The sequence below is a fragment of the Oncorhynchus mykiss genome, chromosome 27 (genome assembly GCF_013265735.2).
Source record: "Oncorhynchus mykiss isolate Arlee chromosome 27, USDA_OmykA_1.1, whole genome shotgun sequence".
Taxonomy (NCBI): Eukaryota; Metazoa; Chordata; class Actinopteri; order Salmoniformes; family Salmonidae; genus Oncorhynchus; species Oncorhynchus mykiss.
This window is the reverse complement of record NC_048591.1, coordinates 16,340,813-16,368,642: the sequence shown is the minus strand read 5'-3', so window position 1 is coordinate 16,368,642 and position 27,830 is coordinate 16,340,813. Positions and strand designations below refer to the sequence as shown.

Below are 27,830 nucleotides of genomic sequence, written 5' to 3'. Positions count from 1 at the left end.
GGAACCAATTTCTTAAGCCAGTGGCTCTGCATGCGAGTGGGTTTGGTGTTGTTGGGTAGAGAATCTAGTTGCCAGTCTGCAGCCTATTACAATCATACAGGGCATTCAGAAAGTATTCAGACCCCTTGACTTTTCCACAATTTGTTACGTTACAGCCTTATTCTAAAGATAAATTGTTTTTTCCCCCTCTCATCAATCTACACACAATACTCCATAATGACAAAGCAAAAAGAGGTTTATAGATTTTCATTGCAAATGTTAAAAAAAACAGAAATATCACATTTGCTTAAGTATTCAGGCCTTTTATTAAGTACTTTGTTGAATCACCTTTGGCAGTGATTCTCAACCTTTGATTCTCAACTGGTGCATTCTGCCACGTTCACTATGTGGCCTGTCCCTCCTTTTAAGTCATTGGTACTATACTGAGATCCATGCTCATGGTTCTTCCCCACATCTCCACGTCTTTCTATTGGATGCAGTGTCTCAGAATGACAAAGTCATATTGTAACCAGATTAGACTTTATTTGATTTGGAAATGAAGTGGTTTTTCGAGTACATCACCACAACCCACTGCCTCTAACATGGAGACAGGGTAAAGAAAAGAGAAGGGCAGGTTACCATCAATACCTCAGCAACCTTAGAAGTGACCAGTCTGCAGGACTCTGAGTGGCTGCTGTTGGGTGGAGACTGTAAGCAATGGTAACTGACAACAGGTGGCATTGCCAACTTATTGAATCCCTCATGTTACTAGTAGGATTCCCATTTGTCTAGTCAATCATCATGTTGATGTTTGTAAAAACCTGATTGGTCTGAACAGCCATTATGTGGCTGTAAGCAGGCCGGTGATTGGTCTATTCGGTCAGCATGTCGGCTCCCTCTCCCCCGGTGGCGTCTGCTAGGCTGAGGTCCTCCAGCATCTCCATCAGAGAGATCCGAGGAGCACCCTCGTCATCCGTGTCACTCTCCACTGGGATCTTAGACGCATCTGCAATACGAAACAATACAACTCCATCACGAGGCTACGGCTGAAACTGGATAAATAAAAAGCTATGGGTGACAATTGGGGAAAACTGCCAGGTTCTCGCAAGAGGAACAATAAAGAGAAGTGGGAAAGCTGTGGTCCCACTCACCTCTGAAGATGTTGACGTTCTTTCTCAGGGCTTCGTCTTCCTCCAGGTCCTCTAGGAAGTCCTGGTATTGTCTGAAACAGGAAGAGAGGAGAACAATATATAAAATCGCCACCAATGTTGAAGACAGACACCGTTCACAACTTACAAAGTCATCACCTGGATAAAGAGCATATCCAACCTTCACTCTTTCAGTTCTCTCCTCCCTCACTTTCTCTCTCCTCATCCCTTCCTGCTTCTCCTCCTCTCTCACCAGTTCCTCCTCTCATCCTTACCTCTCGTCTTCAGGCGCCATGCCCTCTCGGTCTTTGTCCATCTCCTTCAGCTTCCAGTTCCTGCGCTTCACCCTCTTGCTGCGGTTGTAGCTCTTCTTAATCAGCACCTGCAAGTCCACAACAAGCATGTTCAAATGGCTTCAATACATGCATTGATTTTGTTTTGTTATTATGTATTCTGCCAAATGCAGTTGGGCTTTCATTTCAAAGTTAAGTGAATAGTATTTGGTCAGGCGGACAATTTTTCCATTAGAGGTTTGACATTTCAACTCAATGCAGCAAACATAAAATCGAACCAACCACCAGGGGGCAATGTGAACTAATACAGACAGTATAGTACATGGTAAAAATGTGTGTTGTTTTGGGACCAGGGTTCTCCAACCTCTTCTAGCATGAGAGTTACTTTTAGAAGAATTCATGTTACGAGCTGCAATTTATTTGATAGCTTTCTAACAGGAACAATGTTCTCCTTTACCTCGTCCCAGGGTTCTTGGTGTACAAGAGATGTGTTTTCTGTCAATATACCTGCTTGATAAACAGGATTTGTCATGACAGGCCCAATAAAATTATATTTTGTATTTTCCAGAATTCTGTTTTATTTTTCCTGGTTTGGATTTCTACAAAAACAATTATACTCTCAATATTACAAATATTCATAGAGAAACAATGAAAATTGATGTTCAGTTCATGGCAATGCTTAAATCACTTGAAAATAAAAGAGAGCCGCACACCCTAGGAGCACAGATGCAAAAAAAATTAATTACCAGCCAAGCTGTCTTCATCAGGGTAAAATCACATCAGAAGACCATATGAGGTCTGGAAAAAGTGTAATTCCCCTTTAATTGCACATCTAGCAAGTTTCTGCTGTTAGGCCTACTGCTGCAGCACGTGTCATGGCAGAGATCACAAAACAATGGGCCCAATAGAAACAAATAATCAGAATGTATCATTCTGTCAGGTAAGCCTACTTTGAGGTTAACATTTAATAGAGAAGGTTTTGGGGGAAAGTCTGTCTACTCAACTGTATTAAAATGTGCACAATGTTGGGTAGAACCTCAAAACACAAACCAATTGAAGAAAAAAAGAACTACTGGTAGCTCGCCATCTACCTGTTGGAGATCTTTGTTTTGGAGGATATAGGTGTGCACACAGTACTATGTACTGGTTCTTACCACGTCAGGAATATGACTAGGGTTCATCTTGTTCAGAAACTCGTCATTAACGTTGGAATTGGCAAAGTCAAAGCTAGAGGGAAACAAAAGTGAAATAAAACACATTTTCTCTAATTTCACAAGCAAAATAGTTAGGTATTGTTTTGATTCTCATATACAGCAAGAAGTTACATGAATAATTAAGAGTTAAGAGTAGCTGTATAGCAGCCCATGACAGTCACCTACCCCTGCACCAGGTCTCCTATGTTGAGCAGGTGGCCCAGATGGGTGCGACAGTGGTACTGCTGAGCCGTGTCCATCTCCGAGGTCTTCTGCACCCACACCTCAGCCAGAGTGTGCTGGAAACACAAATCAGAACACGCACAAGATTGACCCTAGCACCACCATTACTTCTATTCCTTTCCACCAAACGGGTGGAGGGCGTTTAGTGTTTCAACACCCTTAGATGGGTGAGGGGGATCATTATCGTTCCCATAGCGAGCCCATTCCCTGTTCCATTTCACACAAATACTTCCATGTATTGTGGAGGGTTTTTCTCTAATCGGATGTGCTGCTTCAGGGATAATGTAATGCTTCACTATTGATTTTCCTTCCGAGAAAAGAGAAATGTTCCCCATAATTCAATCTGCTCGACACCACTTTCATTAAAGCCACAAACACACCAAAGCCCCGCAGTATCAACCCAAACAATCTGTCTCGCCAACGCACACACACTAGAACATGTTTTTGCACGCATGAACACACATACACACAGCATCTAAAGAAAAAGACTAGCAGCATTTATTTATCTTAAAATTGATGTGTTCTTGCTAATGGGCCACACTTCTGCCCAATTCCAAACACCGCCCATTTCCCTCAGAACTCCTACCTTATTGGACCTTATGCCTGCTCCCGCCCTCAGCTTCTGGTTCCTGATGACGTCAGTATCCATGACGATGAACTCCTCCAGTTGCCGTGGGCTAACGAGGCTGTTGAAGGGGTTGCGCCAGTATGTGCCCCCATCCACCTCAGCGACTGTTGGGTCAGACAGGAGAAATAGAATTAGATGGTTCTCTCTATGGACAGTCCAGAGTTTCAATTTTGACTGCTCAAAACAGCACCAATCGTATCCTACACTCACGCACACAAGATCAAAGGATTAATTTGATCTTCAATCCCCCTGCAGTCTAGTGATTTGGCTAGCATGGATCACTGTTCTGCCCAGAGGCTAGGGTTGAGAAAGGCGGCTCTGGTGCAAAAGTAGCCTTTCTTTGAACACTAATTAAAAACGTGTGCCCTGCCTTTCAAAATATCAGAATGAAACAGAGGGATTTTTTTTTTTTTTTTTACACACACAGCAAGTAATGACAACAAATGAGTGTGTGTGTGTGTGTGTGTGTGCCATGTGTGGAATGCCCTGATTAGACACAGAGGGAAGCTGTTGAGAGGGAGAGGGAGGGTGATGAGCATGTGGTGAACAGACACACTGTAAACGATACTGGGTTCAGTTAGGTACAAAAGACTAAAGTCAAGTGGAATATAATGACATTCCATCAGTCTATCAAAAACTGATGCTAAAAATATGGAGCACATGGTCAACTTTTGATGCTTTATATCAAGACAAGTACAAACTCATCCAGTCACAAATCCAATCACCTTTAAACATTGAACTGGTCAAAACATCAACACTAATCAATCAATGAAGCAGAGCATATCTGTAAAAGCTATTTTTCAGTAGCCAGAATAGCATGTGGTGCATACTGTACTCACTCTGCAGGGTGTTGGGGTCAATGAGGTGGGTGGTGCTGGTGTGTACTGTACTCACTCTGCAGGGTGTTGGGGTTGATGAGGTGGGTGGTGCTGGTGTGTACAGTACTCACTCTGCAGGGTGTTGGGGTCAATGAGGTGGGTGGTGCTGGTGTGTACTGTACTCACTCTGCAGGGTGTTGGGGTCAATGAGGTGGGTGGTGCTGGTGTGTACTGTACTCACTCTGCAGGGTGTTGGGGTTGATGAGGTGGATGGTGCTGGTGTGTACTGTACTCACTCTGCAGGGTGTTGGGGTCAATGAGGTGGGTGGTGCTGGTGTGTACTGTACTCACTCTGCAGGGTGTTGGGGTTGATGAGGTGGGTGGTGCTGGTGTGTACAGTACTCACTCTGCAGGGTGTTGGGGTCAATGAGGTGGGTGGTGCTGGTGTGTACTGTACTCACTCTGCAGGGTGTTGGGGTCAATGAGGTGGGTGGTGCTGGTGTGTACTGTACTCACTCTGCAGGGTGTTGGGGTTGATGAGGTGGATGGTGCTGGTGTGTACTGTACTCACTCTGCAGGGTGTTGGGGTTGATGAGGTGGGTGGTGCTGGTGTGTACTGTACTCACTCTGCAGGGTGTTGGGGTTGATGAGGTGGGTGGTGCTGGTGTGTACTGTACTCACTCTGCAGGGTGTTGGGGGTCAATGAGGTGGGTGGTGCTGGTGTGTACTGTACTCACTCTGCAGGGTGTTGGGGTCAATGAGGTGGGTGGTGCTGGTGTGTACTGTACTCACTCTGCAGGGTGTTGGGGGTCAATGAGGTGGGTGGTGCTGGTGTGTACTGTACTCACTCTGCAGGGTGTTGGGGTTGATGAGGTGGATGGTGCTGGTGTGTACTGTACTCACTCTGCAGGGTGTTGGGGTCAATGAGGTGGGTGGTGCTGGTGTGTACTGTACTCACTCTGCAGGGTGTTGGGGTCAATGAGGTGGGTGGTGCTGGTGTGTACTGTACTCACTCTGCAGGGTGTTGGGGTTGATGAGGTGGGTGGTGCTGGTGTGTACTGTACTCACTCTGCAGGGTGTTGGGGGTCAATGAGGTGGGTGGTGCTGGTGTGTACTGTACTCACTCTGCAGGGTGTTGGGGTCAATGAGGTGGGTGGTGCTGGTGTGTACTGTACTCACTCTGCAGGGTGTTGGGGGTCAATGAGGTGGGTGGTGCTGGTGTGTACTGTACTCACTCTGCAGGGTGTTGGGGTTGATGAGGTGGGTGGTGCTGGTGTGTACTGTACTCACTCTGCAGGGTGTTTGGATCGATCAGGTGGATGGTGCTGGTGACTCGGGCGCATACACACACCTGGCCCATGTTCCCCAGGCTCTGAGCCAGACGCGGCGACAGACACACCACGTTGTCCTGGGCAATGAGACAAAACAAACCAGGGGTCAGACTGATGTCTGGTCAGAGAGAACATTGGAACCTCCCTCCCATGCCAACCTCCCCACCAGATTATTCCCCAGAAAACCCACATCAAGCTGTACTACAGAATAGATTAACATTCGACTCTGGATTAGGCCACACCTTCAAGAGCAATCTCCTCTGAATAACAACAACAGAGGCTGTGCTGTCACTGCTAGTTTGGTTATACAAGGGGTCGGCTAGGTTATCTTTGTTTTATCAGCGTGATTACAATTTGCCTCAGAAACAACCCAAAAGAAAATAAGATTCTGATTAGGAATGCATTTCATTGATCTCGAAAATGTTGAGCCATATCCGTTTACTAAATAAACCAGTGCTGTCATACTTAATTCAGTCATTGGATAGAAATGAACAAAAACACATGCAGATGGAATTGGATATGAACAAAATTCCCTCTTCACATGGATGGTCAGAAGCCAAGCATCGATGCTTGTGTACTCAATCTACATGTAGGAAAAGAATAGTAGATTCATCTATCACATGAATACAACAAAAGAGCATCGACGAGAAACATTCACTCAACAAAAAAGCTTGAGTAAAGAATCCTGACCTAGACACACCAAGATCGAGTCGAATTTAGTTTTTCATTTGACAGTTCAAAAGCATCTTTTAAAACAACACAGTTCTATCCAAGGAAAGCTGTGTCTGTTTTAATAAGAACAGGGAATCTGTAAAGGTCTGCCCTGGCCTGTTTGTACCTGAGCATTTGAGTATAGGTGCGCTCTGTTCACCTATTTAACCACTTCTGCAGGGCTGAGAACTGTTAAGATATACAGTGCCTTCAGAAAGTATTCAGACCCCTTCCCCTTTTCCACATTTTGTTTCGTTACAGCCTTATTCTAAAATGGATTCAATCATTTTTTCCCCCTCATCAAATCTACACACAATACCCCATAATGACACATTTATTCCAAAACAACAAAACAGAAATACCTTATTTACCTAAGTATTCAGACCCTTTGCGATAAGACTTGAAATTGAGCTCAGATGCATCCTGTTTCCATTAATAATCCTTGAGATGTTTCTACAAACTGAGCAATCGGAGGCAAAGGGCCTTGGTCAGGGAGGTGACCAAGAACCCGATGATCACTCTGACACAGCTCCAGAGTTCCTAGGTGGAGATGGGAGAACCTTCCAGAAAGACAACCATCTCTGCAGCACACCACCAATCAGCCCTCTATGGTAGAGTGCAAAAAGGCACCTAAATTACTATTTGGCCTGAATGCTAAGCGTCACGTCTAGAGGAAACCAAGCACCATCCCTACGGTGAAGCATGGTGGTGGCAGCATCATGCTGTGGGGATGTTATTCAGAGGCAGGGACTGGGAGACTAGTCAGGATCGAGGGAAAGATGAACGGAGCAAAGTACAGAGAGATCCTTGATAAAAACCTGCTCCAGAGCTCTCAGGACCTCAGACTAGGGCAAAGGTTCACTTTCCAACAGGAAAACAACCCTAAGCACATAGCCAAGTTACGCAGGAGAGGCTTCGGGATCAAGTTTCTGAATGTCCTTGAGTGGCCCAGCCAGAGCCCAGAGCTGATCAAACATCTCTGGAGAGACCTGAAAATAGCTGTGTAGCGACACTCCACATCCATCTGACAGAGCTTGAGGGGATCTGCAGAGAAGAATGGGAGAAACTCCCCAAATACAGGTGTGCCAAGCTTGTAGCGTCATACCCAAGAAGACCCGAGGCTATAAATCGCTATAAATATATATGACACTAATACATTTCAGAAGAAGGCTGTAACGTAACAAAATGTGGAAAAAGTCAAGGGGTCTGAATACTTTCCGAATGCACAGTGTGTGGAGCATTTCACCTTTAGTATTTTTTGAGGAAGATGCTCCATACCTTGCAAACAGGAACAATCTCAATGGAGTAGGTGCTCTTGTAGTTGAATGTGTTTGAGTGGATGTCATGGGAGATGAGGCGCTGGGAAGTCTTTGACCTAAACATGACAGAGTGACACAAAAAAACAAAGACAACAATATCTTGTCAGAGAAAAAAATAAACATTCTCAATCCTCTCCATGCTAAACTAGAAATAAATATATATATGTCTATAGACATTGAATAATTGTAGCACTAGCCACACAGACCACACTTACTGTGGTTAGTGCGGTCTAAGTCATCACTGTTCAATTCAATGTCAACATATTGTCCCAACATCAAATTAAAATTGCATGGGCATTATGCAATAACCATTAAGGAGCCATCAAGAGTAGGAGGACGTCACCTAGACACTGACCTCAGGTCAGAGAGTTGTCACTACAGGGCAACCTCTACCCATAGTGGAGGGTCTCTGGTGAACTGTTCCTACCTGCAGGGGACTGTGCACTGGAGAAAATCCACCATCTTCTGAGCATGCTGCTTGGTGGCATAGTAGAAATCAATACCCTCTGAGGAGAAAGATTCAAAACAAGTCAGCCCTCAGTCAATAAATCCATCACAGACACACACACACCACACGCGACCTGGGTCATCACCATTCCAACACACTTAATACGACAGCCTCAGTAACACAGACCAGATGGGGACCGGGGGGGATATGGCTGCCACATGTTGAAGCTTCAAGGCTTTTAACTCCGGCTAGAGGGGGGTAATTTATACTGAACTGTCAAAGGACAGCTTCTCCCTTACAATCTGGTCCAACCACACTGGGCGCTGCTTCTGAAATATCTCTCACTACGCAGTGTGTGTGTGACTGAAAATAGGACCTGAGTCAAACAGCATTGTTGGCATGGTAAATAGAATGCTCAGTACTATGATCCTACCACACTGATTATAAACACATGGCCATGCCCTTCTAAAGCCCGGGACAGGAAAGCTTTATTAAGAAAATCATCAATGTCAATGGTAAGCTTGCATGGTCTGGTGTCTCTTCCTGGATGAAACCCCACTTTAGAGCAGTATGTTGTATCCCAAACTCACCATGGATCTCCTTGATGTTGAGTGCGTTCTGATGGAGTTTGTGCTTGAGAATCAGCTGCTCCAGGTAGTAGAAGGTCTTCTTGTGAGAAGTCTAAAAAAGGACCAGCCCAATATTAGGTTAAAAACACATGTTAAAAGACTATTGTTGTGGTGAGAAACATGAATAATGTAATTCTAATCATCAGTGGTACCTTCTGTCTGACTTGCACCACAGAGTTCCAGAAGTCCTTGGCCTCGACACGGTGGCAGTCGTCACACATCTGGCCCTGGATGACAAACTCCACCACAAACACCTGCTGCAGGATGGCTCCGTTCATCACCTGGACAGGAAGAATCACACTACCATCAACCACTATTCTCTTATATGACTGACTCAGAACATAGCTTACGACTGTAATGTGACACACCAGGTAAATAAAACACTCTTTAAAATCCAGAACTGGGCTAGAAAGCTGCAACCCAAAGGGAATTGGCTGTGACCCACCAGTGGATCATTACCCACCCGCCATTTGGGAGACACTGATGTGTAAGACTTTATTCATCAGGGTTTGGTGCTGCTATTTCTGGTGACTAAAGGGCATCTAGATACAAGATCACACAAAACCCCCTACACTCCAGACAAAGCCCTGGGCCCTGAGGAACTGAGACTCCTCTGAAAGGTCATGAAGTTATAACTGCCACTGGCTAACCTTCACCCAATCACTGTGCTCTGAAACTACAGTCAGCCCTTCATCCCTTTAGTGTCACCTGGATTAAATAATGACAACATGGTGGGACACATAGCGGTGGGACATGTCCTCCAGATCAGGTTCCTAATCCACACTAATCCCTTCTATTAAAAATCACACTCTCCTGCCTCCACTCGTCTCCTCTCTCCCTCACCTCTTTCTGTATGGTCACCTTCAACTTGATCCGCTTGGAGTGGGGTTCCGTCCACAGGAATCCAGCATCGATCAGACGCACCTGGATTGAGAGGTCACATGAGTTTCTGAGGTGAATGGCTACAGCCCTGTTATATTTTTTAACAAGTGTATCTTTGAATATAAATAGAGCAGAGTAGGGAAGGGATACTCACTTTGGTCATGTTGCCCTTCAGTTTTTTAAGGCAGAGGGCGAGCAGTTCCCTGGACTCCAGAGCACACTGCACCCAGGAGGCTGGAGGCTGCAAGTACCTGCATGGAAGAGAAAGAGGAGCAATCAATCCTTCTGAACTAATGTAGGAGCCATGGTAAGATCCCAGTTAACTGACTAACGATCCTTTAGTCAAGTAAGAGCAATAGATAGGGATTTAAACATCTTAGCTGTGGCACTAAATTTGAGAGGCGTGTGATGGTGGTCTGGGCAGTACCGTTCACACTGCTTGCAGAAGTGCAGGTTGACTTGCTTGGGGATTCCCTCAGAGATGTCCACTGTGGTCCTGAGGCAAGACACACACATGTTGGCTGGGTTTGGAGGGATGGGGATGCCACAGGTACAGCACAGGCTGGGTAGAGGAGAGAAATAATTTCTTAATTAGTACTGTGTACCAACTGATACCTTTGAAAAAGCTATGAATCTACACCTTCACACTAATGGTAAAGGACAGATTATTTGTAGCATGTAGGAGGCTGATCATAAATTCTACTTACATGTTCCCCTGACTGCTCGTAGCAGGAGCTTGCATGTACTCCATTATAAATGGCTTGGATGTAGCAGTGAGAACTAGACAAGACAAATCAGATTGATGTTATGAACCAGACAAGTGTTTACTTTTAGATTATATACAAAAACGTCATGATATTATCGACAGCTAATGAGTATTGATTATAGTCAATACATGGTAGCCAGCTATCTAGTGTACCAACTTTCCTGTTAACGTTATATAGAGTGGGGCAAAAAATTATTTAGTCAGCCACCAATTGTGCAAGTTCTCCCACTTAAAAAGATGAGGCCTGTAATTGTCATCATAGGTACACTTCAACTATGACAGACAAAATGAGAAAAAAAAATCCAGAAAATCACATTGTAGGATTTTTAATGAATTTATTTGCAAATTATGGTGGAAAACAAGTATTTAGTCACCTACAAACAAGCAAGATTTCTGGCTCTCACAGACCTGTAACTTCTTCTTTAAGAGGCTCCTCTGTCCTCCACTCGTTACCTGTATTAATGGCACCTGTTTGAACTTGTTATCAGTATAAAAGACACCTGTCCACAACCTCAAACAGTCACACTACAAACTCCACTATGGCCAAGACCAAAGAGCTGTCAAAGGACAACAGAAACAAAATTGTAGACCTGCACCAGGCTGGGAAGACTGAATCTGCAATAGGTAAGCAGCTTGGTTTGAAGAAATCAACTGTGGGAGCAATTATTAGGAAATGGAAGACATACAAGACCACTGATAATCTCCCTCGATCTGGGGCTCCACGCAAGATCTCACCCCGTGGTTTCAAAATGATCACTAGAACAGTGAGCAAAAATCCCAGAACCACACGGGGGGACCTAGTGAATGACCTGCAGAGAGCTGGGACCAAAGTAACAAAGCCTACCATCAGTAACACACTACGCCGCCAGGGACTCAAGTCCTGCAGTGCCAGACGTGTCCCCCTGCTTAAGCCAGTACATGTCCAGGCCCGTCTGAAGTTTGCTAGAGAGCATTTGGATGATCCAGAAGAAGATTGGGAGAATGTCATATGGTCAGATGAAACCAAAATATAACTTTTTGGTAAAAACTCAACTCATCGTGTTTGGAGGACAAAGAATGCGGAGTTACATCCAAATAACACCATACCTACTGTGAAGCATGGGGTGGAAACATCATGCTTTGGGGCTGTTTTTTTGCAAAGGGACCAAGACGACTGATCCGTGTAAAGGAAATAATGAATGGGGCCATGTATTGTGAGATTGAGTGAAAACCTCCGTCCATCAGCAAGGGCATTGAAGATGAAACGTGGCTGGGTCTTTCAGCATGACAATGATCCCAAACACACCGCCCGGGTAACGAAGGAGTGGCTTCGTAAGGAGCATTTCAAGGTCCTGGAGTGGCCTAGCCAGTCTCCAGATCTCAACCCCATAGAAAATCTTTGGAGGGAGTTGAAAGTCCGTGTTGCCCAGCAACAGCCCCAAAACATCACTGCTCTAGAGGAGATCTGCATGGAGGAATGGGCCAAAATACCAGCAACAGTGTGTGAAAACCTTGTGAAGACTTACAGAAAACTTTTGACCTCTGTCATTGCCAACAAAGGGTATATAACAAAGTATTGAGATACTTATTTTCCACCATAATTTGCAAATAAATAAATAAATTCTACAATGTGATTTTCTGGATTTTTTTCCCCTCATTTTGTCTGTCATAGTTGAAGTGTACCTATGATAAATTACAGGCCTCATCTTTTTAAGTGGGAGAACTTGCACAATTGGTGGCTGACTAAATACCTTTTTGCCCCACTGTATATGTTTATTATTTTCTGTACACATGACAGACATAATTAGATACTATTCCATGACATCTCTGTCAGTTAACCATTATCACAATGTCACATCTCATCTGACAGACCACGCTCTGCTGGCAGTTCTCGTTAGCTAGGTATACAATTGGATTTACTTTACCAAACGGCAACCAGTAACTGTTAAATAGAATATGTTAAATGGCTGGTACTTGCTAGCCGACTAATTTGCGATGATCGCGACAGTTGTCATTACATAGGAGGCGCCGTGTTAAAATGTTTCGGGGCCCTTAATGCCGTTTCATAAAACAACTAATACACAACACATACTTACAGAATGTTAGTTCATCTACACGTTGCGAACCTCCACGTTTCTCCAACACAAACTGGAAAGGATGAGCAGGATGATGACGACATTGTACTTCCTGGTGGCAAAAGGACCCAGTCCGTTCCTCTCTTTTGCCTGAGTGCAGTTGCTTCATAAACCATTTAAATCCCATACACACAGAAGAAACTGCATTATGTATGGTAGTTATGAAATTACTGAAAAATTGTAATAATCCAATGAATCCTTTTTGTTGCATACATTGGATTGGACAAGAAGGCAATTGTTTAAATCTAAAACAAATGAATGTATCAAAAGAAGATACATTTTATCGTTATCTATATAGTATACCTTCCTCTTTTATCTTTCTCCATTATCATCGTCAACAACAAGAACACAACAAAGCAAAGTAGAATTTTACAATGTACCTTAGAGTTCCCAAACCTTTGCCTCATCTGTTTGATACCCGCTATGGGGTCTAGATGGGATACCGTTTTTTTTTACGTCAAAGGTTTTTTCGTTTTTTTTTTTTTGCATTTTAGCTCACCCTAATCCTTTTCCTAACCTACATTAATTCTCCTAACCTGCTTCGAAAAGTCAATTTTGACAAAAGCTGTATCCCTTCTAGACAAAACATTGGTCTGGACCTCTGGGCTTGCTGTAACGTATAGAAAGTGGGATCCTATTAAAACAATCCTCCGTGGGGAGGACCATGCATCGGTACAGAATTTACGTACGTTAAAAATAAGCGATTTTTCCAAACGCTACATTCAGCAGTATAAAGTTGCAAGTGACATTTAGTTTGTCCCTCAAGAAATATGATGCATGTTGTCCTAAAAAAGCTTGCATGGTGCACACCTCACGTGCTCCCAGTGGTGCGATCCTGCAAACTGAACGCTACAGTTTGAGGGCACTATTTACAGTTCAATCTCGCTGTCAAAGGTTGAGGGAGCATGCAGTTTGTTTTCAGGTTAGCTTTAAACGAGGTACTTCAAAGCGAGGTCTCCAACTGTCTGAGGTTATATATAGCTACCATTCTCCTCCTTGCACGGTTGTGTGAGTCACCGCATCATATGGAGAAGGGACAACCGCTGGTTCACGAGGTTTTATGCTAGAGTGAACAAGCCAAGGCAGAATCCTTCACCCCGAAGTGTCTACGGATTCTCCAAGACGTCAAGCAGCATTTCTACATGTGAGCTATCAGCGTTTCGTTGAATTAATTCAGCCTTTTACGCTGTGCTGTAGGCTACGCTTGCTTAATTTGGTTTAGCCTATTTATTTATTCCCGCATCGATAATAATGGACTGAAAGTCGCGGATAAACAATAACTACCTGCCGTGATTTCGTGTTTGTATAAATGATAGAGGATACGATGACACTGTTGTCTCTTTTGGGTCGGATCATGCGTTATTTTCTGCTCAGACCAGAGACCTTGTTCCTCCTATGCATAAGCCTGGCTCTGTGGAGTTACTTCTTCCACACTGACGAGGTGAAAACCATCGTCAAGTCCAGCCGGGATGCTGTCAAAATGGTCAAGGGGAAAGTGGCGGAGATTATGCAGAATGAAAAATTCGGGGGTCTAGATGTTCTGGACGCAGAGTTCTCCAAAACCTGGGAGTTCAAGAGTAACAATGTGGCGGTGTACTCCATCCAAGGCCGGAGAGATCACATGGAAGACCGTTTCGAGGTCCTGACTGACATCGTGAACAGGAGTCACCCGTCTATATTTGGGATTTTCGATGGCCATGGGGGAGAGGTAAGATAAAGATAAATGGTCTGTTATTTTTTGGGGATTGGTCAACACGTGCACATGCACTTGCTATGCATCAAATCACACGAATCCCTCTCCACAGGGACATGCGGGAAGGCACTTTAGCATTATACTTTGTGAAGTTGTGCCAAAAATAAGAGACAGTCATTCATGGTCTTACAAGTTTAAAAGACTTAGACATAACACGATTGTGTGGTATGCTGCAGATAAAGTCCCTAAACCGATTATAGCAGGCTTGGTGGATAATAGGATTAAACGCATTTAAATGTGTAGGTTGATTGAAGATGTGACAAGTGAGCTGAACATTTCCAACCCCAGTGAGAGATGCTTTCTGAAATTGGTCATATTCTGGTCTGAATTCGGTATGTCACCCGATGCCCATACACCTGTCACCTGTCACCCTCTCCATGTTCTGGTCATTCACTAGTCACAGACAAAGCCCTGGCAGCTGTAGGTCTTTCACTCCATGACAAGCATTCAGTTACACAGATCGAACAGCTCGTCTGACAGAAATACACTTCCTACTCTCATCAACCAGATGTTCCCGTCGAGGGGCAAAGCGTCCATCCATCAGGCACTGTGTGTGTGTGTGTGTGTGTGTGAGAGAGAGAGGTGGGTAGGCAGTCAGTCAATGTAATTATACTCCCTGCACGAGAGAGAAAGTGGGATCCTGGTCTTGTTCCTCCTCAACCTGACCAGAAGAGAATGTGTGTGTTTTGTTAATGTGATGTTGGGGGGTGGCCGGAGGTTATTTCCATAGTTGGCAGGGTAACAACACTGATTGGTCATGATGGCCAGGCCTGCCTGAACAGCGACCTTGTCTCCGTGGGCTGCAGCTGTGGCCACGCGGGCCTGACAGCCCAGTATTGACTGACGCTATGGAGCTACGTGAAGAAACTCAATGCTCCCCCCGCTCACACTGCCTCTCTCCCAGACCCAGTCTACAGGCTGCCAGTGTTTTTATAAGGAGCTCTACTGTTCAGGCCTGATCTAGTATGTCTAATACAGAAGTTGAATATCTGGCTTGATCCAGGCTGAAAGATAACATTCTAAAAATAGACAGCGATGGAGATGAAGGATAGCCATTCTTTTTCAGGGTAGAACTGTGGGTTCTAGTGCAGCAGCTCCCTGCCTCCCTTTGACCAAAACTGGTCATTTGTCTGGTTTTCCCTGCAGCATGTTTGAGTTTGCTCCTTAATTTCTCTTTCCCTGGATTCCTTATAGAGGATGGTAATCTAGGCATTAAAAGCCTTCCTCAGCTCTGTGTGGGAGAGGGTGTTCACTTCAGATTTGCTCATGTAGGCGAGGGGCTTTTTGTTGTTGGTGTGTTTTTATTCCTACACGCTTTATTGAAGTGTGAAACTGATTTCAGACACCAGCTATTCAAATGGCGCTTCTGTTACAGTATGGGATTGTTTTATGTATTCCTGTCCCAGGGGCGGTGGGTAAGCAGTGCGATGCAGTGTAGCCAAGGGCTGGAGGAGGAATCGATTTAGCCCGAGAATGATACATCGCCTCTCAGAGAGGAATAGCAAGCTGGAAACACACAAACTAAATGCTATACCTTGTAAGGTGTGAAGAATGAATGTAGTGATTCATGGCGTCTTCGTCTGTAATATATCCATTCCAGGCTGTTCTGATTCCATGTAAACAACCCGACTAACGTTCATCTCTTGTTGATATGCTGTAGGGAGAGATGCTCTCTCTACATGGGTGATAGTCTGTCTGATGGATAGACCTACTACTAGCTCCACACAATGATGTCTCCACAATAGAATACAAGTGACATTTACAACTCCCCTCTTAACTCCCCATAACATGTTATCTTTTCTCTGAATGGCTTAATGGAGAAAGGGAGTTCTGATAATGAAGTCATCTTTTTCCTTTTTGTGCTGATGTCCCCACCCCCCCTCCACTTGAAGGCTCTGCTGCCAAGTGCAGTTTAGAGGAGAGTGGTGTGTGTGGCTGCGTGTGCGTAGGCAGTTTCTCTACAGGAGAAGATGGAGAGAAGTATTGTGTTAAGAGGGATGAGAGGAACGAACACAAGGCTGACCTTTTTAGTGGGGCTCCTCTTTTTTTCCCCTCACTTGTTCCCTCTCTTGCTTACCTTAGCCCTCATCGGAGTTCACCTTACCTTCACACTAACAATAAAGGCCTCTGTTGGTGGAAAGGGCACCATTTGCATTTTAATCCTGGGGTGGGACAGAGTGTGTGTGCAAGAGAAAAAGGGACGTGGTGTGTGAGTCGAGTGCATGTGTGAGAGGTTATCGCGGAGGGAAGCCCATTGCTTGCAGTTTTCTGAACCTTTGAATATTATAGATGACCTGCTTTCGTCCTCCTCTCTCCCTCCTCTCCTCTCTTTCATCCACTCAGGTTGTCAGTGTGATTACAGCTCAGTGTAACTGCAGTCTGATTACTGGAGCACTCTGAGGTGCTTTCAATTGAACTCCTTTCATTCCCATCTGCATACTGCCATTTCTCCTCATTTCATCTATACTGTAGCTCTGGTGCAGAATGGCTCCAATGTGTGTCTCTCTGCATCAGGCTCACGGTTCCCTCCCCATGGGAATAAACCCTCTTCAGCTGTTATGGAGTGTTGGTGGGCTCAGTTGGCTGATCTGCGGGAGTGTGTTATTCTGCATCTTACTGTGTGGAAATGTATGGTTGTGGACAGCTTTATCTGCGGCGGTGTTTACATGTCTGTCAGGCTCCAGGTGTGTGTGTGTGGTTTGTAGTCTGGTTTAGATATTCAGCAGCCTGGGTCCCTCTTGAACCCACTCACACTGGAGATGAAAGAAGCGGCATGACTAATTGCAGTGTCGGCATTCTAGTGGATTGTTTAGTGTGTTTACCTGTGTGTGTGTGTGTGTGTTCCCTCATGTTTTTGTGTGTAAAATGCAACACTAAAGTAATGGATTTCCAGAGGACGTTAGAGGAAGTAAACAACCAGCAGCGATGGCATGTTAAGCAGTGGAATTTCATGATATCTGGGCACACACCTGTTCCAGACGATGTAATTTCCTGCCAAATGTTCCCCGCAAGCCTCAGGCCTCTGAAGTAAAAAAATAAATAAAATGTATTCCTCCAGGAGCCATAAAAGAATGGAATCGATGAGAATAATAATAATTTTAAAAAACCAAATACACCATTCACTCTGGCAGAGCAAAAAAAATAACGATGCTCCTCTCATGGTTGTTCCACTCTGCATCACTTCATTCTGGAGGCAGATTCCTGGACCCAGCAGATGCTCAATGTTTTTCAGCCCTGCCTTGATGTTGTGTGTTGTGGAAAGACCAGTGACCTAGGAAAGGTAACGTTGTGTAGGAAAAACCCCCGGGAAGAGATGGGCTTGGAGCTTTTCTACAGGTTTCTGACCTTTTTTTTTTGTCATTCTGCACCAGCTGTGTGTGAAAACGTTGGTCTTCAAGCCTAGATCGGGTTTAGAGTTAAGACCAGAATGGTGCAACTGGCCCCAGAAGACTCTCACACTATGTTTGAGGAGTGGAACCCGACAAGTGAAACACTTACACAGAATCCGAGTGTCACAATTCCCCCATTTGCCAAGTCTTTTCCTCCACAGGTAGTTGTATTTCTTGCAGTAGTAAACTCACATTGAGTATAATGTTTTTCCCACCAACATTCTTTTCCATTAAGCAAGTGCTTGTCCCCTAGCCCCTCTAGTCTTGAAATTCTCTAGCTTCGATTGGTTTGTGTGTGTGGTGCACGAGGAGCCCCCAAAAAGGCCCCAGCAGAGCTCCCAGCATGACGTCCCTCCGAGCCGTTCAATAATTCAACACTCCCTCTGCCAGCCAGGCGCTTCTTCCGCTAAAAGACCACTATCTAAAAATACGCCATTCCACTGCCCCCCCCCCCCCTTTCCTGGCCTAGAGGAGCTGGACTACTGGGTGTGGTTAGGGGTTCAAATAAGGTTCTACAGATTTCTAAAAGTTGAGACCACAACATCTCTTATGCTGGCTGTTGTCTCTCTGTGGTGCTGTGCATGAGGCTGGCTGGATGGGCTGAGGGAGATGTAGAATACCTCTCCACATCATACACACACACACACACTCCTGTAGTCCTCCCCATGGCCTCTGATGTTCTATAGAAGCCAGGGGGTATATTCTGTGTTGCCAGGTCTCTGCTCTTTACCTCTTTGGATGGTGGGCTGGAAGCCCCACATCTATTTGTCCTCCTCTCCCTGTTGGGTTTTGGAAGGAAAGGGGGAGGTGTTGTGCTCTGTTTACCCTGTTCTTTCTCTGTGTGTGAATAGGTTATGAATGAATGAACAGGGCTAAATGACCATGTTTCTAGGGGTTATGGTGACTCTAGTCTTGGCTCCTACTGAGTGGACTGACATCAGCTGCCTTTACTAACAGAAAAAAGGTGTGTGTGTTTTAGGCAGTGGAAATGGATGTCTCTGATTGGTGCTGTTTTGGCAGTGGGGAAAGCAGGCAGAGGAATGTTGACACCGGGGAAGGAGAGGGTCACTCACAACTGCTGTGTGTGTGAGTGAGATGCAATGCTCACTGGTCTACGTGTCTTTCCCAGCTGTCACATCTACTTGACTCCTCTTTGGGTGAGCTGCTGACCAGAGGGTTGGCACTGATGGGGCAGGTGTGTTCTTTTGGGGGGGGGGGGGGGCGCCTGTGTGTGTAGTTCACTCTGTACGCTATGGTTTGTGTGTGAGAATACGTGCATGGGTCTGTGTGTAAGCTATAACACAGGAGACTGTCTGCAGGGCCATGTGTGTTGGCTGATCAGACAGGGGGAACGCAGCACATGTGTGGCTGACGTGAGCAGATAGAAACCATCTACTACAGCATGGACCTGCACTCTCCTTAGCACAGATACTAGGCTTCTCAAAGGATATGAATACTCAATGTTCTCTTCTAATCTGTCATATGAGTGCCTAAACTCCTAGTGGGAGGAGTAGTTGTATTCATCTTAAGGTTAAGGAAGGGGTGTGTGGGTGTGGCCCATACTGGTAGACCTGTTGGCACTCTGCCATGCACTTCTGAATACGGCCCTCTGAGATTTATGACCCGTACTGAGGCTTTTTCATTCATCTTTTTTGTTGTTGTGTGTGTGTGTGTGTGAGAGATGGTTTGTGGTGTATGTGACCACTAGTGCACTGAGGCCTGAGCTGTAAAACTCCCTCTTAGTTAGACCAGACTAGGAGTTTAGAGAATAACCATGATACAGTTCTGGCTTGGCTGAGTCGGTTTGTATCCTCATACATACTTCTGAATCCATGCTCACTGAGTCTCCCATAGGCAAGCAAGCATCTCCGTTAAGCTTGACCGACTGACTGACTGGTTATTTTACTCACTGTAGGTCACCTCATATGAGCATCTGCCAGAGAGGAGCTCATTATAAGGTAATATACCTTTTTTTCTTGGAATTTCCCTGGATATTTCCTATGTGGAGACCGGAACGCTAGGTGGAGTGTGGAGCTGAGGGGGATGGATTATGAGTGATGGGCTGGGGTTCAGGGCCGAGCTGCTAAATTGATTAGTGAGGTAGGGGATGGCGTATAGTGACGGGCTAATGGTAACGGCTAAAGACCCAGGGAAATCTGCTTTCCTCCTGACTTGTGACTGTCTCTCTAAACCCATGGCTGAAGGGAGGAGAGAAGACTGAAGGGCAGATTAGAACTACACTAATCCCAGAGAGATGGGAAATATGTTTAGAACCTTACTCCTTCCACCACCACCCCTCCCCCTGGTCTATATCTGTCTCTCAGTGGAGGCTGGTGGGAGGAGCTATAGGAGAACGGGCTCATTGTAATGGCTGGAACGGAATCAGTGGAATGGTATCAAACACATGGAAACCACATGTTTGACTCTGTTCCATTCCAGCCATTACAATGAGCCCATCCTCCTATAGCTCCTCCCACCAGCCTCCACTGGTCTCTGTCGGTCCTTCTTTCTCTCCTCTTCATCTTTCTGACTATCTCTCCATCTCACTGTTGGCTCTGTTCCCTGGAGGAGAGATGTAGAGAAGGCCGCTGGTTATAGGCACATTGCCCTGTGGCTCAGCTGTATGAGCTTAGCCAGCGGCAGAGCTGTCGGCAAGGTTTTAGAGCTGCTCTTAGCAGGCGTTCACCATCCACAGGAGGAGAGGAGAAAGGGGATGAGTAGAAGAGAAATTAAGATGGAGTGGATAAGGGAGTGGAGAGAATCCAGCTTTAAACAGTTTTTAGTGGACTTAACTGCTGCTGGAGGGTAGAGATGGAAGAGCGGAAAGAAGTGAGCGAGGCAGGAAGATTATGTAAGATAAGAAAGGGATGAGAGGTAAGGGGGTAGAGAGGAAGGGACTGAGCTCTGTCTATATTCATATATCTGGATGAGAAGATGCATGGCTGCAGGTGTATCCTGTCTGCAGGGTGTATGTATATGCTGTGTGTAGCAGGCAGGAAGCTGCATTAGCAGCATCAAAGCAGATGTAAAGAGTGAGTGTCAGCGGAACATGCAGCCTGTCAGGTGCTAGTCTAGTCTTTGATCTCCTGCTTGAGTGTGAAGGAGAACATTCCTACCTCATAGAGGCTTAGCAGCCCTGGGACACGGACTAGGGGGGGGACTCACAACATCTAGTGAAGCGTGGCAGCGACAATTTTCTGTGTGTTTGTCTTGTAGTGAGAGATGTGTGTGTGTGTGTGAAGTGGTACTGACGCTTGAACGAGTGCTCATCTCTCTAGTCTGAAACAATATGAACATGGCATTCTCTCTCTCTCCTGCTCTTTACTTTCTTTGTCTTTATATTCTCTCCTTCCTGTTCCTATCTATTTTGACTTTTTGCTCTTACTCTCCTTCTCCGTACCCTACACTATCCTCTGTTCCACCTCTCCCTCCCTCCAAAAATCTAACTTTCGTTCACCTTGAATTTCTCTGAGACCAATGCCAGGGTAAGTGCAAGCTGAGCCTCCTGCCTGCCTGTGCTGTGTGACAGGAAGTAAACTGGGTGAAGGACACCGGTCTCCTCCTGTACTCTGACACCCAACATAGGCCTGTTATCTGCCTCGTTCTGCTTAGAAGTTGCAACTTCTGGGACAATAAATCTGACCTTTTTTATACCAGCATCGTCCCACTCCAATTCGTCTCTCCTCACTGATTGGCTGCCTGGCCCACAGATGTGTGTAATAGGCACTGCAGTTGTTCATCTCTGAGGCTTGGCATATTACATCTACATCCATGTTCTGTTCTGCTCTCCACGGGGGAGGAGAGTAAGTTAATGTTTGTTTGCTAATTAGTTTTCTTATAGCTTTTTGTGTCGTGGCACATCTGCATACTGGGGCTGACGTGTTTTGTTTTCTAACCCCTGTAGGGAAAGAAGAGAGGAGTTTCTCTGTCTCTCTATCTGCAGAGTCACCTTATCTCCCTGCAGCCTGTCTAATTTATTTATCACTGCTCTGCAATATTAAAGAGTCTGCTGCCTACAACCCTGAGGGGAGTCTGTCTGGACACACGTATGCTGCCTGTCTGCTGCCCTCATCTTCTCCTGAAAACACGCTTGCGTATGGGCATCACAGAAACGATGAGTGTGTATGTGTGGCGGCAATGCCAGGACTCTGCTGGTGGCTGTAATTGCTGTGCGTCCATGCCTCAGTGAAGCTAGCCTGGGAGTCCTGACTCATCTCTCCTGGCAACGCTGCCTGGGCCGCCGGCCCGCCGCTTGGATAGACACTCTGCTGTTGCCTGCTTACTGCTATACTTAGAAAGAGCAGGCTTTCCTCTGGTTCTGGGTTAAAACTGGAAACCGTGATCAGGCCAAACTGGTGTCTGACCGGATCAGGCACCTGCTGTGGAAACAGGGCTTCAGATGGCAGTCAGCCTGCCCTGTACTCCTGGGCCCTGGGTGATTACTTCACTAGAGCCTAACTGGGCCAACAGTAATGGGAGTGTTCCTCTTGGACAATCAGTAGAATTGCTTGCCTATCGTTTGAAAGCGAAGGGTGGGCGATGTTTCACTAATATTTAATAGTAAATCAGATGGCCATTTGATTGGACGTTGATGTGATTTGTAGGTTAGTGCTGCTCAGTAATATTTGGACTGTGCCTACCTCAGGCTTTGTTAAGGCTACCGCTTGGAGGCTTCTGAAAGACTTATGGTATGGATTTGAGCCAAAATGGAGTCTCTGTTGGATTGGATCTGTGGAGGACACTGGGCTGCACTGTTGGCGTTTGGCTGTGCTCTCTTTCCTGACTATATCCAATGTGGAGATATATATATATATATATATATATATATATAGACAGACAGACAGACAGACAGACAGACAGACAGACAGACAGACAGACAGACAGACAGACAGACAGACAGACAGACAGACAGACAGACAGACAGACAGACAGACAGACAGACAGACAGACAGACAGACAGACAGACAGACAGACAGACAGACAGACAGACAGACAGACAGACAGACAGACAGACAGACAGACAGACAGACAGACAGACAGACAGACAGACAGACAGACAGACAGACAGACAGACAGACAGACAGACAGACAGACAGACAGACAGACAGACAGACAGACAGACAGACAGACAGACAGACAGACAGACAGACAGACAGACAGACAGACAGACAGACAAGATTAAATCAAGAATAGTCTTATGGGTGGACATATATTAGCCTCTCACTTGTGAATGATGCCCAGCTTTAAGCAAGAAACAGCCTTTTTTTTTGGTGATAAAAAAAAAAAAATTCCTAGTCGCACACCTCATGTAGCCTAGCCCATAGTCCTATATGTTTTAATAAGGTTTGTGTCACACCTCATGTAGCCTAGCCCATAGTCCTATATGTTTTAATAAGGTTAGTATCACACCTCATGTAGCCTAGCCCATAGGCCTATATGTTTTAATAAGGTTTGTGTCACACCTCATGTAGCCTAGCCCATAGTCCTATATGTTTTAATAAGGTTAGTATCACACCTCATGTAGCCTAGCCCATAGGCCTATATGTTTTAATAAGGTTAGTATCACACCTCATGTAACCTAGCCCATAGGCCTATATGTTTTAATAAGGTTAGTATCACACCTCATGTAGCCTAGCCCATAGGCCTATATGTTTTAATAAGGTTAGTGTCACACCTCATGTAGCCTAGCCCATAGTCCTATATGTTTTAATAAGGTTAGTATCACACCTCATGTAGCCTAGCCCATAGTCCTATATGTTTTAATAAGGTTAGTGTCACACCTCATGTAGCCTAGCCCATAGTCCTATATGTTTTAATAAGGTTTGTGTCACACCTCATGTAACCTAGCCCATAGGCCTACATGTTTTAATAAGGTTAGTGTCACAACTAAAGTGGCCAAATAACTTAATAAAATGAAGCACATTAATCCGCTTTACAGCGGGTGTAGAGCCTAACTGGTATACAATACTGTATGCAGCGTGTGAGTTTGGATAGATTTTCACCATAAAAATGCACATTTTTATAATAAAAGCACCACACGCATAATCACATTTGTGGTTACTTTTGAGAATGGTGTTTTTCCATGAATGGGACATTTGCGCTTAAAGTCTACTGCCGTGTGCGCATTGCTGTGCTTATTATGTGAAGAAATTGCCTAATAGTTTATCAACATTTGAAGCAAAATGTTCTGACCAGCATTCAGGGAGAAGGTGCAAAAGGCATGGGATTTTAGGGTGCATTATCACCACAAAGGGGATGCCGCCGGGAAATCCGAAGCATTATCAAGTGTTTCTCAAATTGTGAATGAGAGACTGGCGAAGTGTGTACAGCCTGCTCAAAAACAAAGCCGAGCTCATGCCTTTCAAGCAACTTTTTTGAAATCGCACCATGCAGCCTTACAATGTATTAAACATCTGAACGTATAGCCCACCGTTTTGTAGAACAACCAAAGTTACATGAATAACTCTAAATGAAGCATATAGTGGTACAGTCCCCTAACAGCCGCAGTGGAGGCCTGTGGATGAATATTGATTTGCATGGGGCCTTGCATCTGAATGTTTATCAGCTAATGGTTGAGCTCTGTGTAGCGCGACGCTCACCTGGGCTGCTGCATTGATCGCTGTGTTTTTCCTGCTTATTGATGAATAGGGAATACGGTGCAGTGATCAATATCAGAAGGACCCCGTCTGATCGTAAGCGGGCCAGGTCAGGGGTTAACAGTCTTTGCCACAGTGGGCTGATGAGAGGAAACAGGTTAACATTGTGTCTTTTATAGGAGTAGCAGCAGCATTGTACGTCTCTGATGAGGAAGTACTTGTTGTCTTCTGTCAGTGAGAGGTGAGAGGTGAGAGGGGCCAGTTTCTAATTGATAAATGCTTCATCAATCTCCAGAGAGCGGGAGGAATGGGGGGGGGGTGGAGACGTGGAGAGGAAGAGGGACTAGTAATATTGGTACGAGGAGAGGCGGAAGAAAGGTTATTCTGAGGGAAGATGTGACTTTGTTTTTTAGGGTGGGTGGGGTAAGGTATTATTGAAATGAAAAGCCATCAATTTACTCATCATGTGCATCCCAGGAAAACAAATCACCACGGAAACCAGGCTTGCCTCAGTGGGAGACCCATCTGCACTATAGAATGATGCTTACTCTCTTTCTCCCTCACACTCTCTCTTTAACAGTACCCCTCTTTCTCTCGCTCTCATATGTGCCCTTATTTTGGGGGCGCCTGTTCAACATGCAGCATGTATATGGAAAAGTGTGTGTGTGTGTGTGTTCATTTGCTTTTGTGTGACTTGGGTTGCAAAATTCCGGGATCCTTTAAATTCCCAGGTTTTCCAGAATTCCTGGTTGGAAGATACCTGGAATCAGGAGTGAATAAGCAGGAAATCCAGGATTTCTGGAAAACCAGAGAATTTCCTGAAAGTTCCTAGAATTTTCCAACCTTTATGTGTGACAAGTCCTACCTGTTTTCTAATAACCCATCTTAGCTGTACCCAAATACAGTGTTGAATGTGATCTGAGATCCCATCGGGATGTGGTGCTGGTATCTGGAGCGGGCCAGCTGATTGGAGATGAGAGCCTATGAATTGATGGTTGGTGGAACAACACTGACTTTAGACCAGCGTCTAGGGGCCACTTCATCCTACTCAGATCTCTGGGAATGCTTCCACATCCGACAGGAAGCGAAGCGGAGGAGTAAAGACTCAGGAACAGTGAAGCAGTGTGTTTGACTCAGAAGGCAAACAACTCCTTCCTTTTCTCCTCTCTCCCTCCTGGTACAGGCCCTGCTTTCATTAGCCTGATGGCAGGTGTAAACTCTGCTTTCTTCTCTCAAACTACACAGCTGACAACACAGGCGGTTGGTGGCACCTTATTTGGGGAGGACAGGTATGTGGTAATGTGTGGTGCGAAATTAGTGGAAAGGTATCAACAACATCAAACACATGGTTTGCCATTCCATTTGTGCAGTTCCAGCCATTATGAGCCATCCTCCCCTCAGCAGCCTCCACAGGCTGACAACTGAGGGAATTATTTCATGGTTAAAGATTTCATCCTTTCCATAAACATTATTTTACAGTCCAAATCACTCTTCTAATATCGCTCTGTTGTGATTTTGGGGGCTCACTTTCTCTTTCAGGTGTCCTCCAGTTGGCTTCTCAAAGGAGAGCGATAGAGAAAAACAGGCCTGCATTATTAGTGATGCATATGATCCTTTTATCGGGGGCTGGAGAGGGAACGAAATGGAGGGAGACAAACCGACCGAGAGGAAGAGTGATGGTGGTGTGATGTCGCAGTGTGGCCATGCAGTGAAGTGGAGAAATGTGCAAATTGATATTTCTGATCAAAAGAGCTGTGGGATTGTCTGTGTGCATCTGGGTGATTGCGTTGGATTCTGTGTGTGTCTGAGAGTTGTGTCTTTATGAGCATGTGTGTGTGCGGTACGGGCGTTTTGCTGTGTGATGAGGCAAGAAAAGCATAGTGGGAGAAGGGAGAAGATGAGTTCAGAGCAGCGGGGGTCCTTAGCTCCTCCAGGAGAGGGCTTAACCCGTCCCCTGCCACCCCTACCGCAGGTAAGCCCTTCCCCAGCCTGGATGCAGTGACTCTCAGAGTAGAAACTAAGATGTGTGGTCCCCCATTAGACAGGAGCTCCAACCAGTCTACAAAGTGGAGCAACTGAGGTGAATGAGTCTTGGTCTTTGTTTTGTGACTCTCTCTCACACACACACACACACACACACACACACACACAACAAGATACAGTACCAGTCAAAAGTTTGAACACACCTACTCATTCCACCTACTCATTCCATATTTACTATTTTCTATATTGTAGAATATTAGTGAAGATGTCAAAACTATGAAAAAACAGACATGGAATCCTGTAGTAATAGATAGATATTTGAGATTCTTCAAAGTAGTCACTATTTGCCTTGAAAGCTTTGCACATTCTCTCAACCAGCTTAATGAGGTAGTCACCTGGAATGCATTTCAATTAACAGGTGTGCCTTATTATGTTCATTTGTGAAATTCCTTTCCTTCTTAATGTGTTTACGCCAATCAGTTGTGTTGTGTTAAGGTAGCCCTATTTGGTAAAAGCTCAAGTCCATATTATGTCAAGAACCGCTCAAATAAGCAAAGAGAAACGACAGTCCATCATTACTTTAACACATGAAGGTTAGTCAATACGGAAAATGTCAAGAACTTTGTATGTTTCTTCAAGTGCAGTCGCAAAAACCCTCAAGCAATATGATAAAACTGGCTCTTATGAGGACCACCACAGGAAATGAAGACCTCTCTGCTGCAGAGGATAAATTGCAGCCCAAATTAATGCTTCAGAGTTCAAGTAACAGACACCACTAAACATCAACTGTTCAGAGGAGACTGAGTCAATCAGGCCTTCATGGTCGAATTGCTACAAAGAAACCACTACTAAAGGACACCAATAAGAAGAGACTTGCTTGGGCCAAGAAACATGAGCAATGGACCGGTGAAAATCCTTTGGTCTTAGTCCAAATTTGAGATTTTTGGTTCCAACTGCCATGTCTTTGTGAGATGCATAGTAGTTGAACGGATGATCTCCGCATGTGTTGTTCCCACTGTGAAGCATGGAGGAGGTGTGGGGAGCTTTGCTGGTGACACTGTCAGTGATTTATTTAGAATTCAAGGCACACTAAACCAGCATGGCTACCACAGCATTCTGCACCGATATGCCATCCCATCTGGTTTGCGCTTAGTGGGACTATCGTTTGTTTTTCAACGAGACAATGACCCGACACACCTCCAGACTGTATAAGGGCTATTTGACCAAGAAGGAGTGTGATTGAGGGCTGCTTAAGATGACCTGGCCTCCACAATCACCCGACCTCAACCCAATTCAGTTGGTTTGGGATGAGTTGGATCGCAGAGCGAATGAAAAGCAGCCGACAAGTGCTCAGCATATGTGGGAACTCCTTCAAGACTGTTGGAAAAGTATTCCAGGTGAAGCTGGTTGAGAGAATGCCAAGTGTGCAGAGCTGTCAAGGCAAAGGGCGGCTACTTTGAAGAATCTGAAATATAAAATACATTTGGTTTCTGTTTTAACATCTTTCTTGTTTTTAACTACATGATGTATGTTATTTCATAGTTTCAAGGTTTTCACTGTTATTCTACAATGTAGAAAATAGTAAAAATAAAGAACCCCTTGATTGA

At 45.1% G+C, this 27,830-nt stretch overlaps 2 protein-coding genes across 5 annotated transcripts in view; one reads left to right on the top strand and one right to left on the bottom strand.

Annotated features, from left to right (window-relative positions):
* Positions 1 to 286: 286 nt before the first annotated feature.
* LOC110507634 (60S ribosomal export protein NMD3) lies at positions 287 to 13,640 on the bottom strand. 4 transcript variants are annotated; one of them, XM_036965829.1, is made up of 17 exons: positions 13,488 to 13,640; positions 12,464 to 12,605; positions 10,330 to 10,402; positions 10,050 to 10,184; positions 9,777 to 9,873; positions 9,584 to 9,664; positions 8,893 to 9,021; positions 8,702 to 8,792; positions 8,091 to 8,169; positions 7,623 to 7,719; positions 5,593 to 5,710; positions 3,443 to 3,588; positions 2,800 to 2,912; positions 2,575 to 2,647; positions 1,403 to 1,509; positions 1,131 to 1,201; positions 287 to 985 (listed from the first exon to the last, which is right to left on the bottom strand). In XM_036965829.1, the coding sequence occupies exons 1-17, from the start codon at positions 13,488 to 13,490 to the stop codon at positions 852 to 854; spliced, it is 1,689 nt and encodes a 562-aa protein (XP_036821724.1). In that variant the 5' UTR covers positions 13,491 to 13,640; the 3' UTR covers positions 287 to 851. The 4 variants fall into 4 exon arrangements, with proteins under 4 accessions (XP_036821724.1, XP_021443422.1, XP_021443421.1 ...); XM_021587747.2 differs by lacking the exon at positions 13,488 to 13,640 and adding an exon at positions 12,883 to 13,025 and having other exon boundaries at positions 12,464 to 12,554; XM_021587746.2 differs by lacking the exon at positions 13,488 to 13,640 and adding an exon at positions 12,883 to 13,023.
* A 79-nt stretch (positions 13,641 to 13,719) lies between these two features.
* The window catches only part of LOC110507635 (protein phosphatase 1L), a 40,633-nt gene continuing 26,522 nt past the window's right edge, over positions 13,720 to 27,830 (top strand). The window contains exon 1 of the mRNA XM_021587749.2: positions 13,720 to 14,210. Within this exon, the coding sequence (XP_021443424.1) occupies positions 13,812 to 14,210 (399 nt within the window). The 5' untranslated portion in view covers positions 13,720 to 13,811. The remainder of the gene's footprint in view (positions 14,211 to 27,830) is intronic.

What these genes read in the sequence shown, in the direction of transcription:
- LOC110507634 (XM_021587746.2), bottom strand. Translation starts at nt 12,909, where the DNA reads ATGAGGCAAAGGTTTGGGAACTCTAAG. An exon ending in CAGGCATAAGGTCCAATAAG is followed by an intron (nt 2,913 to 3,442) that starts GTAGGAGTTCTG and finishes TTGTGTTTCCAG; the next exon opens with CACACTCTGGCTGAGGTGTG. An exon ending in ATGGCGCCTGAAGACGAGAG is followed by an intron (nt 1,202 to 1,402) that starts GTAAGGATGAGA and finishes TTCCTGTTTCAG; the next exon opens with ACAATACCAGGACTTCCTAG.